Source organism: Aulonocara stuartgranti, assembly GCF_965226115.1.
Source record: "Aulonocara stuartgranti genome assembly, chromosome: 11".
Taxonomy (NCBI): domain Eukaryota; kingdom Metazoa; phylum Chordata; class Actinopteri; order Cichliformes; family Cichlidae; genus Aulonocara; species Aulonocara stuartgranti.
In genome coordinates this window covers 31,991,926-32,008,957 of record NC_138947.1, presented here as the reverse complement: position 1 = coordinate 32,008,957, position 17,032 = coordinate 31,991,926, and the positions used below count along the sequence as shown (strand labels likewise).

The 17,032-nt window shown below is 40.2% G+C and overlaps 1 protein-coding gene across 13 annotated transcripts in view; it reads right to left on the bottom strand.

The window, feature by feature from the left end:
• The window catches only part of ubr5 (ubiquitin protein ligase E3 component n-recognin 5), a 30,613-nt gene that overhangs the window by 11,415 nt on the left and 2,166 nt on the right, over positions 1 to 17,032 (bottom strand). For 11 of the 13 annotated variants that reach the window (XM_082553171.1, XM_082553176.1, XM_082553179.1 and 8 more), the window contains exons 2-32: positions 14,805 to 14,849; positions 14,604 to 14,685; positions 14,004 to 14,080; positions 12,333 to 12,452; positions 11,430 to 11,697; positions 11,131 to 11,290; positions 10,721 to 10,870; positions 9,849 to 10,060; positions 9,529 to 9,645; positions 9,298 to 9,408; positions 8,968 to 9,122; positions 8,230 to 8,347; positions 7,703 to 7,887; positions 7,030 to 7,139; positions 6,443 to 6,555; positions 6,169 to 6,315; positions 5,923 to 6,034; positions 5,685 to 5,839; positions 5,387 to 5,584; positions 4,480 to 4,690; positions 3,651 to 3,777; positions 3,365 to 3,516; positions 2,734 to 2,829; positions 2,237 to 2,360; positions 2,020 to 2,117; positions 1,491 to 1,648; positions 1,242 to 1,333; positions 980 to 1,126; positions 686 to 804; positions 428 to 554; positions 109 to 238 (exon numbers count right to left, since the gene is read on the bottom strand). In XM_082553171.1, coding sequence (XP_082409297.1) covers positions 109 to 238; positions 428 to 554; positions 686 to 804; positions 980 to 1,126; positions 1,242 to 1,333; positions 1,491 to 1,648; positions 2,020 to 2,117; positions 2,237 to 2,360; positions 2,734 to 2,829; positions 3,365 to 3,516; positions 3,651 to 3,777; positions 4,480 to 4,690; positions 5,387 to 5,584; positions 5,685 to 5,839; positions 5,923 to 6,034; positions 6,169 to 6,315; positions 6,443 to 6,555; positions 7,030 to 7,139; positions 7,703 to 7,887; positions 8,230 to 8,347; positions 8,968 to 9,122; positions 9,298 to 9,408; positions 9,529 to 9,645; positions 9,849 to 10,060; positions 10,721 to 10,870; positions 11,131 to 11,290; positions 11,430 to 11,697; positions 12,333 to 12,452; positions 14,004 to 14,080; positions 14,604 to 14,685; positions 14,805 to 14,849 — 4,216 coding nt within the window. The remainder of the gene's footprint in view (positions 1 to 108; positions 239 to 427; positions 555 to 685; positions 805 to 979; positions 1,127 to 1,241; positions 1,334 to 1,490; positions 1,649 to 2,019; positions 2,118 to 2,236; positions 2,361 to 2,733; positions 2,830 to 3,364; positions 3,517 to 3,650; positions 3,778 to 4,479; positions 4,691 to 5,386; positions 5,585 to 5,684; positions 5,840 to 5,922; positions 6,035 to 6,168; positions 6,316 to 6,442; positions 6,556 to 7,029; positions 7,140 to 7,702; positions 7,888 to 8,229; positions 8,348 to 8,967; positions 9,123 to 9,297; positions 9,409 to 9,528; positions 9,646 to 9,848; positions 10,061 to 10,720; positions 10,871 to 11,130; positions 11,291 to 11,429; positions 11,698 to 12,332; positions 12,453 to 14,003; positions 14,081 to 14,603; positions 14,686 to 14,804; positions 14,850 to 17,032) is intronic. The other 2 variants (XM_082553178.1, XM_082553175.1) reach the window with 2 other exon arrangements.

Sequence of the window (17,032 nt, the reverse complement as noted above, 5' to 3'; positions counted from 1 at the left end):
GTTACAGAGTGACCAATCCCAATAAAATATGTTACCAGGGTTACTTATTTACACTGAATGTGAATTTTACACTGTGTGCACTGGAAACGGAAGACTAACTGCACTTACAGTGATGTCAGGAGCACACTTGACAATGAGGCAGTGAGTAAAACAGTCAAGGCGAATGGTGCCACTCTGCTGATTCAAGTAGACCTGCTCTTCAGGTAGGAGGTGAGCAATTCTGCTGCTGGCACTAAGTCTGGGAAACAAGAAATACAGGATTGAGATACAAGCTACACAAATTACTACATCACAGCTATAGTTGATTGAATATTTGATTTGGATTATAACACACCATTTAAAATCGGGTCTGAATAGTGCAATTAGTGGATCAGACTTGTTCAGGAAAAAAAATGCATTCTCAAACTCCAATGCTTCTGATACTTACGGGTCTTTATTCTCCTGAGAACCAAACATGATCATTGACTTTAGGGCATTCCAATCCTGCAGGACTCTCTCCAGAGCCAGCTGAGCAAAGCGGGGAGGTTCTAGATCGTGGTCTGGCATGTCAGAGTCTGAAACAAGAACACGACAGCTTTCTCTCAGGATCTGTGTTCTGCTTTCAAATGAACTCTTGTAAAATCTCTAATTAGCATGGACCTAAAGTTAAAAAGGTGGGTAAATGAGACAAAGGTCTTGAACCAACCTTCTGCATTAGCAGCCTTGCGGTTCCTATCTTCTCTGATGCGCGGTGGTCTGTACTGACAGTGCTCAACACTCTGCCTGGCAACAGTCTGCACCAGGAACAGTAATATATGCTCTCCCCTGCAGATAGAAACAAGTCAAACAGACCTACCACCTCTGCTCACTTATGTAACACAATGGAGCTTTAGCAGAGTGGCAAGTTAAATTCTAAATTCATTTGCCAACTATAAAGAACAAGAAGCACTTCTATATGAAGCAGACAAATTAAAGCCTGGGGCAGAGTTCACAGGCTCACCTGCTGTTTGGTGTTGTAACCAGGTTTGTGGTGGTGAGTAGCCTGTACAACAGATCCAGGCGAGCTGCCTTCTGACCAGCTATGAGCGTTTTACACTTGCATTTCTCCCAACAGTCACAGTACGCTGTAGGTGAAGTCCTTTTCAACCTGGGAAAGAGGATATACAAAGTCTAGTGACTTAGTTTCAAGAGCTGGTAACAATGGTAAGAGAGACGAGCATTAGCAAGGAGTGAAAAAGCCCACACTGAAAACTAGGACTTACTTGCAGTCATGTCCTTTGTGACACACCCTTGCACATTCAGTGCAACAGCAGAGGGACTCCAGCAAGCCACATGTTCGACACTCAAAGATATCCTAAATACAACGCAAGTGTCATGAAAAATGTCAACATCTATAGAAATATATTCGCAAAAGAGTTTGGCCATTCTAAAAGTAGACCGCTTACTTTCCAGACACACAACACTTCTTCTAGCGAGTACATTTTAGTGTAATGGGATTGTCACAGGCTGACCTGGTTAATGTGCTCAGCTCCAGTCCATGTAAAACTGCAGGTGTCGTTGCAGCAGAGAACATACAGGGGAGAATCATCTGGGTTTGTACCCGAGGGGCAAATCATTTCCATGAACACCGAATCAGCATCCTCCTTCTCTGTGATACCCAGGTCACCAACTGTGTTCAAGACATTTGGGGAACAACAAAAAACCATGGAAACACGGGAATGCCACTTATAACACTTCAGTTAGCTGCTGGAAGCAGGGCACCAAAATAGGTCAGGATTCACATAACTCATGGATAACCTCCAATGTTCCAGCTATTTCCTAACCACTTACAATGATATCAGATGTACTAAAAACTCTGCTGCTTTCCCAGAAACTGTTCAGAGATGGCAGCTGGTTGGTAACACAATATTAGTGCAAATGTCTCCATGCCTGCTCCGTTTGATTAGTGTGAAGATGTTAATGCAATACATGTTCTTGAATTTAGACACTTTAACACAAAGGTTTCCAGCGAACCAGTTCTCAGCCAGCTTGTTAACTCACCCTTGGCCATTTTCTGTGCAGCCTCAAGCACGGTGATAGCTGCTGGGTAAGCTCTCCCACTGACAGCTAGCATGAACGGGGTCATTCCTCGGGCATCCCTGTCAAACAAAGGCAACAATATGCATGAGCACTTCCAGGAGAGCACCTGAGCAAACGATAGCAGGGGAGAAATAAGCAGATTTTCAGTCAATTTTAATGCAGTAATAAAGACTCTTACTTTGCAGAGAGCAGCTCCCGTAAGTGTGGCCTCAGAACAACGCTGTCACACATCAGCTTAAGGATAAGGTGGGCATTGGCCTTCCTGTCTTTAGACTCAACCACAGAAGGCTCAGTGGACGGCCCTGCTCATATGGAAAACACATACAGTTAGTCAGTAGGCGTTACAAGATTTAAGCATAGAGCTGGCAATTCATTTATATGATTTATTTATATTTATAGTTCTCATTGATACAATCGTTCTTCTGGTTTGAATTAGGCGGATGCTACTGTTGTGCCGTCCTTTTTTGTTAGGCGGTCACAATGTGACTTTATCCCCGTTCCTCCAAACACCCTGACACAGCATGTTATAGGTTTCTACGTTACCAAAGTGTTGGCTCCACTGCTACACAAGAATTTCCGGCAAAGACTTGGTTTTCCAAGTGTCAAAAGGTTTTCTTTTTAAATTTACCAAACTGCTTTAGTGGAAAAGAGGCACGTGATAAAGAAGGTATGCACCTGGTATTGTGGAGGTGCTCGGTCCCTGGCTGCTACCAGTGGAAGCAGTGGTGAGTGAACCCACAGCTGGTGCTAAAATGAAGTCGATGTCTCCATCTTTTCATGAAAAACAAACACAGTTTGTATTTTTAATAAAATCAGGATTATGAAAATCAAAAGACGGTTGTTATTGTAATTCTATAAAAGGAAGGGAGGGCACTTAAATTTTAAGGCTCCACTTTCCAGTAAGGTGGTGCAAAACTACCTCACTGATTAACAACTATGGTAAAAACAAAAAAAAAGACATTGCACTGGTCTGGGTGGATTTCTACAAGTACAAGTGAAAAGACAATCAAGAACTCCATAGTTGCTAAAATAATAAAAAACGCCCACACAATGAGTCAGAAATCTATTTATTTGGAAATCTCAAAAATGATGACTGTAAATTAAACAGCAAAATAACTTCTGCAATATTCTACAAATGGCTACCACTGTGTGTTTTACATTACATTGAAAAAAAATATCAAATTCGATGTGTTGCTGGAGAATGGTTGTGTCAGAAATAAAGATGCATTTAATTTATTTTTCTTTGTTCACTTTAAACACCACATAAAAATAATCTAACTCTACCATTTTTTTCAGATGCACTCACCAGGGTCCATGGGTGGAGGGTCAGGAACCCAACTTGGTGGAGCAATGGGTGGGGACACAGGATCCTGATGGTCACTGGATGACGGGCCAGATTCATGTCGACCAAGACCTGCTGCTCTTAAAGACCTCCGCATCATCTCCCTAAGACGAAGGCTAGTGACAATCCCCCCAAAGACAAACGAGTCAATAACTTAGATCCTGTTTCGGTGGTACTGCCAAAATGGACAGCCAAAACATTTCTTTGCTGTAGGGCATTTTTTGTTATACATTCTGTGGAGCTCATTTACCCTCTGCTGCTGGAGGAGCCGGTCCTATTTCCAGAGCTATTGCTTGAGACCACAGAGATGGCATTGGCAATCGCCTCCACAGCAGACAGACGCTCTGCAAATGTGTTCCTCTCTGACCTTTCAGCTTCTGAAATGAAATAACATGGTCACTGAGCGTGGAAAGGAATTAGCTGAAATACATATATTTACATATACATATATAATACATATAACATATAATATCTATATGTTGATGGATTAAAATACTTGCTTCATTAAAAAAAAAAAAAAAATACTGTTCCTTACTCTGTGTATTTGTATATAGAAACTGCATGATTGAGGATCGTTCATGAACGTACAGCGTGTTTTTTAATGCATGGAAACTGCCTGCAGTTGCATGTTGGATTACATGTTACATATTGTTTTAAGAGTCACCACAGGGGTTAAAGTCTTTACATCTGGCAAGTTTTTAATTTCCTATCAGCCTCACTTTTCCCATTCTACTACATTAACTGAGGTTGAAAGATGGTCACAGCAGATGGCAGAGGAATCTTTCTGGACATTTGCAGGCTACTTCCAAAGAACATAAAAGGCGTAAATCACTGCAAATGGCAGGTGTGGCCATTCATTCTTTTGAGGTAAAGTATTGCCATGACTTTTCGGGCATTTCCAACTCCATTTCTATTTTTACTACTTCAAGTCCCTATTATTGATATTAATGTGAGCGTTCGAGTGAAAAGTCACCTTGCTATTGTATTTCTAACAGTTCCAAATTGGCAGGGGAGAATCTGATCGATCCTAAAAGACTTTTTTGTCCACACAGTCCACAACCACACACACACCCGCTTACCTTCCTCTTCTTTGGTCTCCTTGTTACTAACGGGGAAGCAGACTGAGACGGCAGCATGGAGGATGTTGCGGTTTCCATCACATCGATGACCCAAAAGTGCTCCGAGGGCTTGGCTGCCCTGATCTAACAGGAAGGCCTGCTCAAGGTTGACCAGGTACTGCCGACACGCCTCATAGTCGCAGCGCAGCACATGCTGCATTAGCGTCTGCTTCTGAAAGTGAAATAACTTGTGTGAGTACTCGTTATAATCTACATAGCATTCTGGTCTTCTATAAAGGAGGAGAGCAGGGGCACAGAGCAACACTGATCACATTGACTTGTTCTACTTGGTCAAGTACATGTTAATGTTATTAGCACCCGAGCACTAAAGTTTATTCAGGCTTTTTGAGGGGTTTAACATACTCAAAAACTCCTGACATTTTGCACACAAAATGAAAATCGGAGTATTTTAAAACAAAATTTGGTAAACACGTGTAAAATGCCAAAATGGAGAAAAAAAAAAAAAAAAGTAAATGGGACCCCAACAGGAAGTCCACCATTTTGAGTTTAAAATGGCAATTTTGCAATTTCCAGGCGATGTAATTATGCAAACTCCTCACAGGGATTTTATCAGATCAACTTTATATTGTGTCCATCTAAACTACAGAACTGGGCCATATTAAATCGCAGCGCTTTTGAGCTTTGGTTGCAGGTGGCGTCTGTGATTCGACCATTTGTCATGAAAATTTAATTTTCTCTCATTCACACATAATGAATGACATACATCAGAGTGACAATTGGAAACGTTCAGCAAAGCTTGACCGCAGCATGCTCTGACGTACGCCAGGGTCCGATGGGCATCTCATCGCTGCTTGAAGCTTAAATTTTTTTTGTTTTCTATGAATGAATTAATAAAGGTTGCGTTTACCTCGATAGCCATAATAATAATAGCAGCTTTCTTTTTAATGGTGGAGTTTGAAGGGAGATTGGCCAGAGAGTGCACCCCCATTCCCAGGCTGTTTATAGGTGGGAGGTCCAACCAATCAGGATCTCGAATTCCACCCATGCAGTCTTTGGCCATAGGGTAGATTGTGCCATTTCCATCTCGGAGGATGATGGGAGACTCCTTGATAAAAATTAAATATTAAACATTTAAAGTGGAGCATTGGGTAAATATTTGTACAACGTGTAGTGAAAACATGCTGGTCCTCAATAGCCTGTCTCACCTGTCCTGCAGTAAAGATAGCCACATTGCGCTCATTCTGCCCGAGGAAGGCCAGGTTACTAGTAGGGAAGTTATTCTCCTGCTCAGCTTTGCCTGTGGCCAGGTCAAAGATGCAGTACCTTACCCAGTTACCAGTTTTCAGCACTGCGTGGACTCCTAGAAGATGACGAGATGATTAAGGTCAGGAGATATTGCAGATAAAGAACTCTATAGAAGGCTGACCTTCAGAAAAAACTCACCTTTGGAGTCAACATTTACAGCCAGAATCTCAGCCTTTTCTGGGATACAGAGCTTTTTAGGTGTTCGCTGAAAACAGTCTGGAACTTTTGGAGTGCCACCAGTTTTAACCACCTGTCAAGCAGATGGAGATGACAAAGTCAGTGAACCAAAATATCTGTAGATCATCAGTCAGATACATAACTCAGTGACTGAAATTAAGTTTCATTTACTGGAATGAAAACAAGCTGTGTTGAATCAGTTAATACCTGTAGCTCATCTATTCTGAGGAGCCTACAGTCCTGCAACAGTGATGACGGGTCTGAATCAGGGGGAGCGGCAGTGCTCTGGTTGCTCATGCTGCTTGATGTCCCAGGAAACTTGACAGCAACATATGCGCCATCGACTTTAAGCACCTACGGCATAAATAAAAGTAATAAATTGTTAAACTGAGATGCAGTTAAGGAAAAGCAAGAGTCAAAAAAAAAAATAATCAAAGTTTGACCTTCTCTGTATTCAAATATTTGCTTCAGATGCACTTACCTTTCCCACAGGAACATTTTTAACATCTTCCACAAAGACTACCTCTCTAAGAGGCCACTGCTCCTCATTGACCTTTTCTTCCTCTTTGGGAGCTGGTGTGGAGCGTCTTCGCTCTACAAGCGGGACAGCACATTTAATTTTAGTCGTTTTATCATTGTATATCATTTACATTAAGGTACTATAAGCAGCTCAGAAAAATACTTCGAAATAGGCCTGCACAGTACAAAAGAAAAGAAAAACAAACAAACAAAAAGGTGAAGCTTTAGTGTGTACTTGTGAAAAGTAATTAAAACTGACAGTTTGCCACATGGTTCATGTGATAAGCAGTTGTAAGAAGGCAACCAGATATGCCACAGTATATAGTGCGAGTTGGCCACATTTCCTTCACAGGAAAACAGGCGGGGGGAAAAAAAAAAGTTGCTGATAAAACCGTGTGCACCATCTGTTTCAAAGTCAAAGGGACTAATGAGAGCACAGAGAGAGGAAGAAATTGGTTCTGTGCCTGGGAGATAGGAAAGTCAAGCCTTGGATGTTGTTGATACAGCAAATAGTTAAAGAGAGAGATGGTATGAGACAAGATTACATACTGTAGGGCAGAGAGGCACTGCTAGCAATGGAAGAGGTATCACTGCAAGTAGATGCTGGGGAGGGAGGAGGACCCATTTCAGTCTTCACCAGCTCTGGCTTGCTTTCAGTCCTATGAGAGGAGACCAAGACAAATGGATTCATTTTCCTGCTGTTTTTTTGAGCATACTACTCTCTGCAACGGCATGTGTATTTCACTTATTTCTATTGACACAGAATGAAAATCTTATGATCAAGGTAAAATCCATCTTGCCAGGCTTCAAGCTACACACCTGTGGCTGGCAGTTAATTCAGGTCTATTACTATCCTGACAAACTACTGACTAACAAAGCTGCACCAAGAGCATACTTTCAGGTGCAACAGTACATAAGATATAATTCACCCAATCACCTACCAAGTCCTTTTCCCCCAATTTGACTTCATTTTAATAGCAAATTTTGCTTAGAAAGATGCCAAGAATTGTCTAATGATGAGCTTACTGCACAGCTACCGCGACTACCTGCTTGGTAACTTTCAAAACTAGCATATGGTAGACCCATCATTGGCTTACTGAACTAAGTATGTGTCCTTTTCCAGGCAGTTACCAACGACGACGTAACATAACAAACCATCTGCTGAAACACTATTCAGATCCAAACATGTAAAAGCTTTCTGCTAAATAAAAATGAAACTGACTTGATTTCCTGGGTCTTAGTGGTCTTCTCCATGTTCTTCAGGCTCTCTGGTGAGCGCAGCTGGAACCTGCAGCTGTCGTTCATGTTCCAGACAGACTCCAAGAGGACACCCACTTTGGGAATTCCAGCACTGACAGAAAAGGCCACTGCACCGGCATGGTAAAGGGGATTGTTTCTCAAACACACCTAAGGAAAAAGAAACTCGTGAATTGATCGGTGCCTAGTGTTTATTACATACTTTAATTCGACAAGCTACCCAAGTATATTTCGTTACTCATTTTAGCATTTTTTAAATATTCTTATTTGGTAAGGTAATTCCAGAGCTAAAGCTAGAGTAAACTTTGAGATGGCAAATTAACTGAGGATGAACTTGGGTCCCCATTTCCCCCCCCCCAAAAAAAAAAAAAAAAATAATAATAATAATAATAAAGAAATAAAATCTCCTCAAAACAAAAAAGCTAAAAAAAACAAAACAAAACAAAACAAAAAAACCCAACAACATACAAACAAAAACAAGTTTCTTCCTACCTGTGTTCCCACAGTGATGTTGGGTATTGAGGAGATGCCAGCACTGGATTTTGGCTTTTTGTTCTTGGCTCTGGCCTTTTCAAGCATCTTCTTCCTTTGACTGAAAGGCACAACACCCCTGCAGAGAGATGGAAGCAGTAAACTTAAAACAAAAACAAACAAATAAAAACAAAAAGCAAAACACTTCACTGACATCTACACTTTTCCTATGATACAATATACAATGCTCTCATGCCGACTGTGACATCACTTGGTAATCTTTGCATTGTACCAAAGATTACCAAACTGTGTGACTCCTTTGTGTGTTTTGCCATAAGACAGAGGTTACTGAAGTTGATGTACAAATTTTCAGGATCTTTTGACATTTTAAAAATATCTCTTTAGCTTTTTCTTTTTTTGTGGGGTGGGGGGGTTAGCATAGAAAAAATCATTTCAATCAAACTATATGAACAGGGAACACAAGGTGTACAATTTTCAGACACAAAAGCTGGAAAAAATAATACATGCATCACTGGTAGCACTTAGTAATGTTATGGCACGTAGACAGTAAGTGCTACAACTAACACGGACAATTCTTGATTTAACCTATTGTTCTGCTCGTAATGAACAGTCCTGGCTCGTAAGACAAACTGAGTGGTACGACAATGTTATGGGGACGCTTTCAAGCGAATGTTGCCATTTCCCGTAAACAACTAGAAATCAATGTAACTTCACAGAAAAACAACATTTTCTTCTCACCACCAGTAGAGGCTATTCTCCAGCTGTGCACATGTGTAGAGTGCACAGCAATGCAGCGACACCATGCGTTCCCCCTGCAGCTCAGGGAAAGCCTGTACACTGTGCTCCAGCTTTGAGGCTACGGTGCTCAGTGTTTCGTCCACCCAGGTTGCCACCTGCATGACATCCATACAAACATCAGCTAATGAACAGATGATTAAATAAATGTCAATTGTTAGAATAGTTCATGAACAATTAAAAAAAAACCCAAAACAAACAAACAGCAATAATTGTCTCAAGGCTGCACAAACAACATTGTTCTAATGTAAAGAAGAGCAATTAAAAACCTACCTTGTTGGTCTCTGTAGCTACAGTGGCCCTGATGCTATTGGCAGACAGTAAGGTAATCTTCTCATTAGCCAGCCCCAGGAAGGACATACGTGGGTGATGAATAGCAGGATTCTGATGTGACAAATACCAGGAAGTTAGTGATTTAAGCTCTTGCTACAATAAAAGATACATATATATCTTATTTCACTAGATTTTAGTTTTTCTTCCAGTAACACGGGTTGAATTCATCACCTGTGGATTCCTGTAGGGTTCGGATTCACTCCACTTCCACTGATACAGCTCTCCTTTGGAGCTCACAGCTACCAGCTCTGAGAACATTGCTCCAATGCTCACAAACTTCACACCATCCTAGAAAGGAAATTGAAGATCTCAGCAAATGTAGGATCAAGAAAAACTTCAATCCAACTCAACTCCAATCATGATGCACAGACACCAGACGAACAAAGGAAACAGGTGAAATCTCCACTTGCCTTGCAATAATGACGCAACTTCCTGTTTGTTTGTTTGTTTTAAAAAGACAATCTCTGAACAGTCTTCTGTGCTTTTCTTACCTTGTCAGGCCACCACTGGAGCTCCTCTCCCAGGGAAACGGGGCTCTGCACAGGGATACTCTTCTTGTCAAGACTTTGTTCCCCCTCACGGCTGGTGGAACCGCGCTCCGTGTCAAAAGAGGCCCCGTCGAGCCACCGACGCTCACGTAACCTCAATACAGACTCACGTTCACGCAACAGCTCTGAGTCACGCTCTAAGGGAAGAAGGAGAACTGGTATGCAATAAGGTCACACCAGTGGGATAGAAGTAAGCCACTCTCTGGGAAAGACCCGTCAACATCGTTTTAAGAATAGAGAGAGAAAGATAGATTCTTTAGAATCACTATAATGAAAAATCAATCAATTTCAATACTTGAGATTGAGTGGGAATCTAAATTATACTGTGGTGAGTCACATTGCACGCTCATTAAAATGCGAGACAGAAGAGGAAGTGGATAGACAGAAAGAAAGCATGCATATGGGCTAAAAGTGGGCTAGGGAGGGTTTTAAATAGACCCTTGAAGGGTCCTTGTTAGGACAGGTGGGCCTAGCGGGCCTTTCTCAGAGAGCTCACAGTATGTACTACAGCCATGCAGCATAAAACACCAAACATTCATAATATAAACTCAGCTAAACAAACTAAAGGGAAATGTACACTGTAGACCACGAGAACCATTTCGCTTTCACAAGCTTTACAGAAACACCTGAACGGTGGTTAACTGTAAGTGCAGTATTTGGCATTATACCCACAGTCGCCTTGATTTCCAGCTTTTCAGTAGTATTCCCTTATAAAGCCATCCCCAGATGAACAAAAGCCATCACCAGTGCTGCCACCAAAGCCTTTAGAACACCCTGCCTTCCCATCACTAGTCAGAAGAGAGTTGTTGAGTTACCTCTGGAGGATCCCAGACGAGACAGTGACGAGCGTCTAAAAGAGGGATAGCCAAAGTAACTAATGTCCTCAGAGAACATGGCATCAGCATCAATGATGACGCTGGGATGGGCTGAATGGATATCTGCATCCAACAGGGACATCAGATCCTCTGTACAAGGGAAGCACACATAAAATTTCAAATTTTAAGACAGAATCATAAAACCCCTCAAATCTTTTTTTATGATTATGGTAAAACAATTTCAATTTACAATGATCAGAATTTAAAACAGCAAAACCTTTTGCCAAAAGCCTACTTATATCTTAATGTGCTGCACTCAAATTAAAAGTACACTGTTTCAGTGTTAAAGAGTAGTGATTTCACAAAACAACGTCATTACATATGAGCCATTTGCCATTTGTGTGACAAACCTCCAGGGAGGTAAGACTCGCTGGCAGTGTCATCGCCATCATCTCCATCTTCATCATCCCGGCTCAGCAGGTTATTTACGGCGAGGTTGACATCTAGGTTGGTTCTCTGGAGCTCCCTAATGATCACACTCCTGGATTTCCCTTGAAGAACTACCTGGGCCTGGGGAATGTACAAGGTCACAAAAGTAAAAAACATTTCTCATGAATATCACTGTTAATTACTGTAAAGACAGGATTAAAAGAGGCTACAAAAACATTCTTAAGAGGAAGGGTCTGTGTAAAGGCTGAGCGTGCTGTACCTGAGTAATGAGTTCTTCGGGGATGACAGAAGCAGGTATGACAGGCTGAGGCTGGCTACTCAGAAGTCCTGAGCCTCGGTCTCTTCCTGTACGGATGACCCTGGTCTGTCGACGGGAGTCGCGAGCTGCTGTTGACGACCTACCCGATGTGCCTCCGCCTCCTCCGCCTCCTCCTCCACTGCTTCCACCTCCTGCTCCACCTCCTCCTGCTCCTCCTCCACTTCCACCTCCACCACTGCCTCCATTTACACCAGAGCTCCAGCGACTCCTGTTACATACAGTTTAAAGCCACAATCAGACACAACCGCAAAAACACACCACCTGACTACAAACACGCACACATCTGATTACAAAGGAATTTGGTCTTTGTGACAGCAGAGACGGGCTAGTCCACACTGAGATGGAATCAGCAAGACTTAAAAAAAAATTTAAAAAAACCCCCACAAAATTCTGATTAAACTGGTGCCCCTTTTCCTCATTTAATTAGGCAAAGTGAAAGAAAAAAATTTCATTGTAGAATAATAGCATATACACAGATTAATTTCCTCCAAGAGGAAGTAATAGATTTGTTTATTTGGGATGTTCGAAACCATTGTTCCTAGGCATTGAATTGTATTAAGGTCTTACAACAACAATATTTTGTAGTAGCAAGTGGTTCTCCAGTGGTCACCAATATGAAAAGCAGTAAGAAAACCACAAGGATAAAAAAGCTGATGCTTTTTGATGCGTCCGCTGGGGATACATTTATTTACATTTTACAACACCCTAAAATGTTCTCACCAGAATGTGTGGCAGTGAAAAAAAAGCAAGGAAAACACCACTAACTCACTGCTGAGCCACTGTTAAGCTCTATACACTGAGCTTTCACAGGACCATTCGACTGTCAGCCCTGCCAGAACTTACCCAAGGGTGTTGCCTGCCAGTCTGCCCAGTGTGTCAGAACCAGACAGGAACCAGGGTGGATCACTGGTCCTGCCTGGCCTGGAGCTCCTTCCTGTCCCTGAACCACTGCTCAACTTTGAACTGGAAACAAAAGATGGGAGATCAGTTACAAACCTACAGATGTCCCAAAAGGACTAAAAAACAAACAAAACAAAAAAATCCTCTCGCTTTTTTATATATATATATATTTTTTTTTTTTTAACCTTTATAACCTGGGTTAACAAAGTAAATTTACCCCAGGTATTAGTTAATTTACACCCCTTGGTTCAGGATTCATTTTATTATTAAACTATGAAACAGGAGGGGGTATTTTGGAGACTAGCATGGCAACACCCTTGGGAATCAGAATTGGCTGCAACTCATTCCTCCATCAAGACTTTCCATTTTTAAAAGTTCTTGGGTTTTGGGGCTGCGAGTGCTTTCTCCTAATAATTGAATAATGTATGAGTCTAAACAAAAGTAGTTTGCTGCAATATTCCTAAGTGATGTGTTGTACATTTGTATAATTTGTCTTTTGAATGAAAGAAAAAAACCCTTTTAACGAAACATAATCAGGTATTACTACACTGTTACAGAAGGAAATGCAATACAGAAAAGGAAAGTCAAATGATTCAGATATAATAGAAGCAAACAACAAATTCAATCCACCAGTCAACAAACTGACACAATCCATTACAATTCAAAACCACACAAATGTGTTTGTTGAGTATGCTGACAAACTTCCCAAAGACAACTTGTCAAGGCTCTTTTCGTTGGGCTTCCCAACAACCCACAATAGTGCCAAATGAATAGCTAAGCCATGTCCTGTTGTTCTGCGAGTCTGTGGCAGGGAACGAAACATATGCTCTACAGCAAAATCTGGAGCAGAGGGCTCCTTAGTCTCTTACTGCCCAACTCGCATGCATATTGAACAGCTAGTATATGAAATCACTGTTGGATGTTGGTCTGCTGGCAGGACATCAACAACTATCAATGAGACACTCACCAAAATACATGTTCATAGCCAACGAGAAACAAAGCAGCTAGTGAAAAGGTATTTTTATAGAAACATACAAACAAACAAAAAAAAAAAAAAGTTGTGGCAAATGGCACACACTTGCTCAGCCAAAAAGGGAACTGGCTTTCAGAACCTTACAAAACAATTTTAGGGCTGCTATGTTTTTAGTCTATTGGTGTCAAAAAAAAAAAAAAAAAAAAAAAAAAGAAGCTTTTTCTTTTTATATTCGAGGTACAAAAAAAATTCCTAAGACAGAGCTATACTGAGAAGATTTGATTTGAATTAAACTAAAACAAGAGCATCTGATATTCAAACAGCAGTTTAGGTAAGATAATGTATAGAAATACATGTTTACAGCTATAGATTTAAGACTTTGGAGCTAATCTTTGTTGAAACAGACAATACCACAGTAATATGCTAGAAATGAAACCATGTCCAAATGTGTTATACTCGCCAAAAAGGGCATAAGTATTGACTAGAATTCACATTACAGCAACCAAGATCCATGAGCCTGAGCATATTCGCTGCATCTTGAACGAGACGTCTCCACAAGCAATCTGTTTTCCAATTCAGTGCCAAAGCTAAAAGCTAAAAAGGTTTCCTGGGACAGATCCCATCATAAACAAGTCTCTCACCCATCGCTGCCATCCGGCTTGTTGAGCTCCAGGCGATCCGGCTGGACAGCAAAGCTGATTCTGCATACACGTCCATCCTGAAAGAGTCGCAACAGTGACTTTTAATGTATTACATTAATCAAAAAGGGAAAACAAATACATTTACATTAATTTATTACATTAGGAAATGAAAACAAAACTGAGTAAAATACAGTCTTTTCTTTAAACTATTTTTCTAAGCTAGTTAATTAGCATGTTAACTACACCATACCAACTCATTTATCACAGTGCAATCTATAATTCAACATCATCATAATGTGGCATCAGCTTGACATGAATAAACACACTCAACACTTCAGCTAAGCATCTTTCACCCACTTGCAATATACAAACTGAGGTCAACTAACTAATGACTCTTCACTGCAGTGTTCAAACTGAGCTGCACCAATTGCAGAATTATGACAGATATTAACAACATATTTAAAAAAAAAAAAACCTAGTCCATATCTACATCTATTGAAGCATATTATCTCATGTTGTACAGCAAAGTCAGAGGGCATCTGATAACTGTGACCTGGCAGCAGATCAGCAGCTGTTTGATTTGATGACTTATAGCATTACCTCAAGGAGAAATCCGGCATGGTTTGGACCGACAACACACTGTTTTAGGGTGGCCTGCTCCAGCAGACTAAGGTGTGGATGACTGCATTAAAGGAAAAAGAAAAAAGTGACCCAACACAGGACAGCAAGCAAAATAATGTTTGCAATAAGTGATCACACTGAATAAAACCACCTAAAAATACAACGCAGATACACACTCACCTGTTATAACTATACTTGTTGAGCTTCTCTGAGACTTCACGGAGTCTGAGAAAAAAACAAAACAAAAACAAACTACATTAACATATCACCCAGACCAATTTAAGACCTCAATACAGGTTCCTGTGTGAGAGTCAAAAAAGCATACTGAGAGAAATGCTGTAACATGAGTTACTGTTTATATACACAAGCCCGTTTAATTTGCATACAAATTACTGTAAAACATTTTTAAAAGCGCAAAGAATATAGGTGTATTTCAGAAGGCTTTAACATATATGCATCTTTTCAGTTTATCTGAATGATCATAATGATCTCAGGACAACTTGTTAATTCAATTCAATTCAATTAGGAACTAGGAAAACAAAACCTCTTTTCTACCTTATAGCAAGACAAGAAAGAAGCCCACGATAAAAGATGACAATGTTAAACACTTGATAATGTTTTGCTTTTAAAAAAATGACATACAATAGGTTGCTGATAACACACACAAAAAAATAAATGTTCTTGATCAGCACTGACGAAACATCTGTGGGAACTTGTATGTGATGATGTTTGTGCAGCAAGCATTATGAGCCTGTTTGAGTGTGTAGAGTCAATGGAATGACTCAGTGTTACCTTTTAAATTTCTCACTATTTGAGAATAAAATGTATATTATACTTAAATTAATGAATGGTTACAAACTGGTAAAAACTCTCTCTTATAGTTCTGTTGATTTTTGTTTAACTGTAGCTAAAAGGCTCTTTGTTAGGCTCCAAAGTTTCCTCTAAGAAGGACGATCCATAGGAAGATATCAGTCAGAGGCACAAGCCAGAGTTGTAGTATGCATTTGAAATACCTTGCAGCAAGTTCCCAGACATGGTTTAAGTCAATAACCTTCATTAAAAAATAAGTTTATGATCTGGGACTAAGCTTAATCCACGCCTGGAAAACTGGGCCTCAGTCAGTTTTTAATGTACTATATAGTTCAAAGGTTATGAATCCACAACCCACCATTACTGGCAATGTGGAAAAAATTACACTTCATTGATTTTCACTGCTTCATGCCTTTTATCAAATAGACACAAAGCAGTTTAAAGAAAATATAAAATAAATTATAACAGCTCTTTCAAGCTTTGCTTCGAGTTGCCCCAAGTGTAAAGTAAACTATTTTTGGTCCCTTTTCCACTTGACAATCCTGACAAATGTGCTGTAAGATTGCCTATATTAACATTTAAGATGAGTCATGACCACCATCCAGCTGTCTGCAGGCAACTGAATCTTCTATCTGCAACTCTAGTAAGAACAATGTGAGGATGGTATGAAAATATCACATGCTTAGCCCTACATGGTGTCAACGAGAAATTGAAATGGTCCAAATAGAAAACAGATACTGATTTTTTTTTTCCCCAGAACCACCTGACAATAAAAAAATAAAATAAAAATCTTCCACTGACACAATGAAAAGCAGTTGTCTGTCTTGCCAGTCCAAAATAATCGTTTTAATTGGTTAAAAAAAAAAAACATTCAAGGATTGCTGTAAACTTTTAATACTCTGTTTTATAACTTTCTGAAATAGGCAGCCTAACTCTGTGCTTCTGCAGTCCACTAAAAATCAGCACAGAAAAAGAAAGAAAGAAATTAGACATCAACTTCCATACTTAATTTAGAATATCAGTCTCTTTTATGAAGAAGTGTCCCATGTCATGAAACCCATTTGCACCTCACACACTCAAGGAAATGCAGTTATCCAATCATGCTTCAGCACACACGAGGTCTGGATTGCACAGTTTCCTGAACTCTTAAGTGCAAAAGATCACTGGTGATGTGATGAGTGACCCAACTCAAAATGCAAACTCCAAGATGTGAGAAAAACAAAAAGCATCACAATGTACATGTTACTGTCAAGGCCAAACATGCAAAATCACATAAATCTCACTACTTAGACATACAAAAAAAGATATGTATACTAAAATAGATGCACAGCCTATGCAGAATGTCAGAAAATGCCAGTAAATATGCAATCTAATTCCACCCTTTAGAAAGCAATCAAATGCAAGGTAGAATATAAACAGGAAATATTTTTAAATTACATCCAATGCCTCTAAACCACTGGGACATAACAACAGAACAGGCAGAATTCTCATCAGACACAGAACATATTAAAAGCTCATGCCTCACTCCTAACACTGCAAAAAAGTAAGAGAAAATGACTCACAAAGCATCCAGGTCAGCCATTCACTACCCTTCCCAT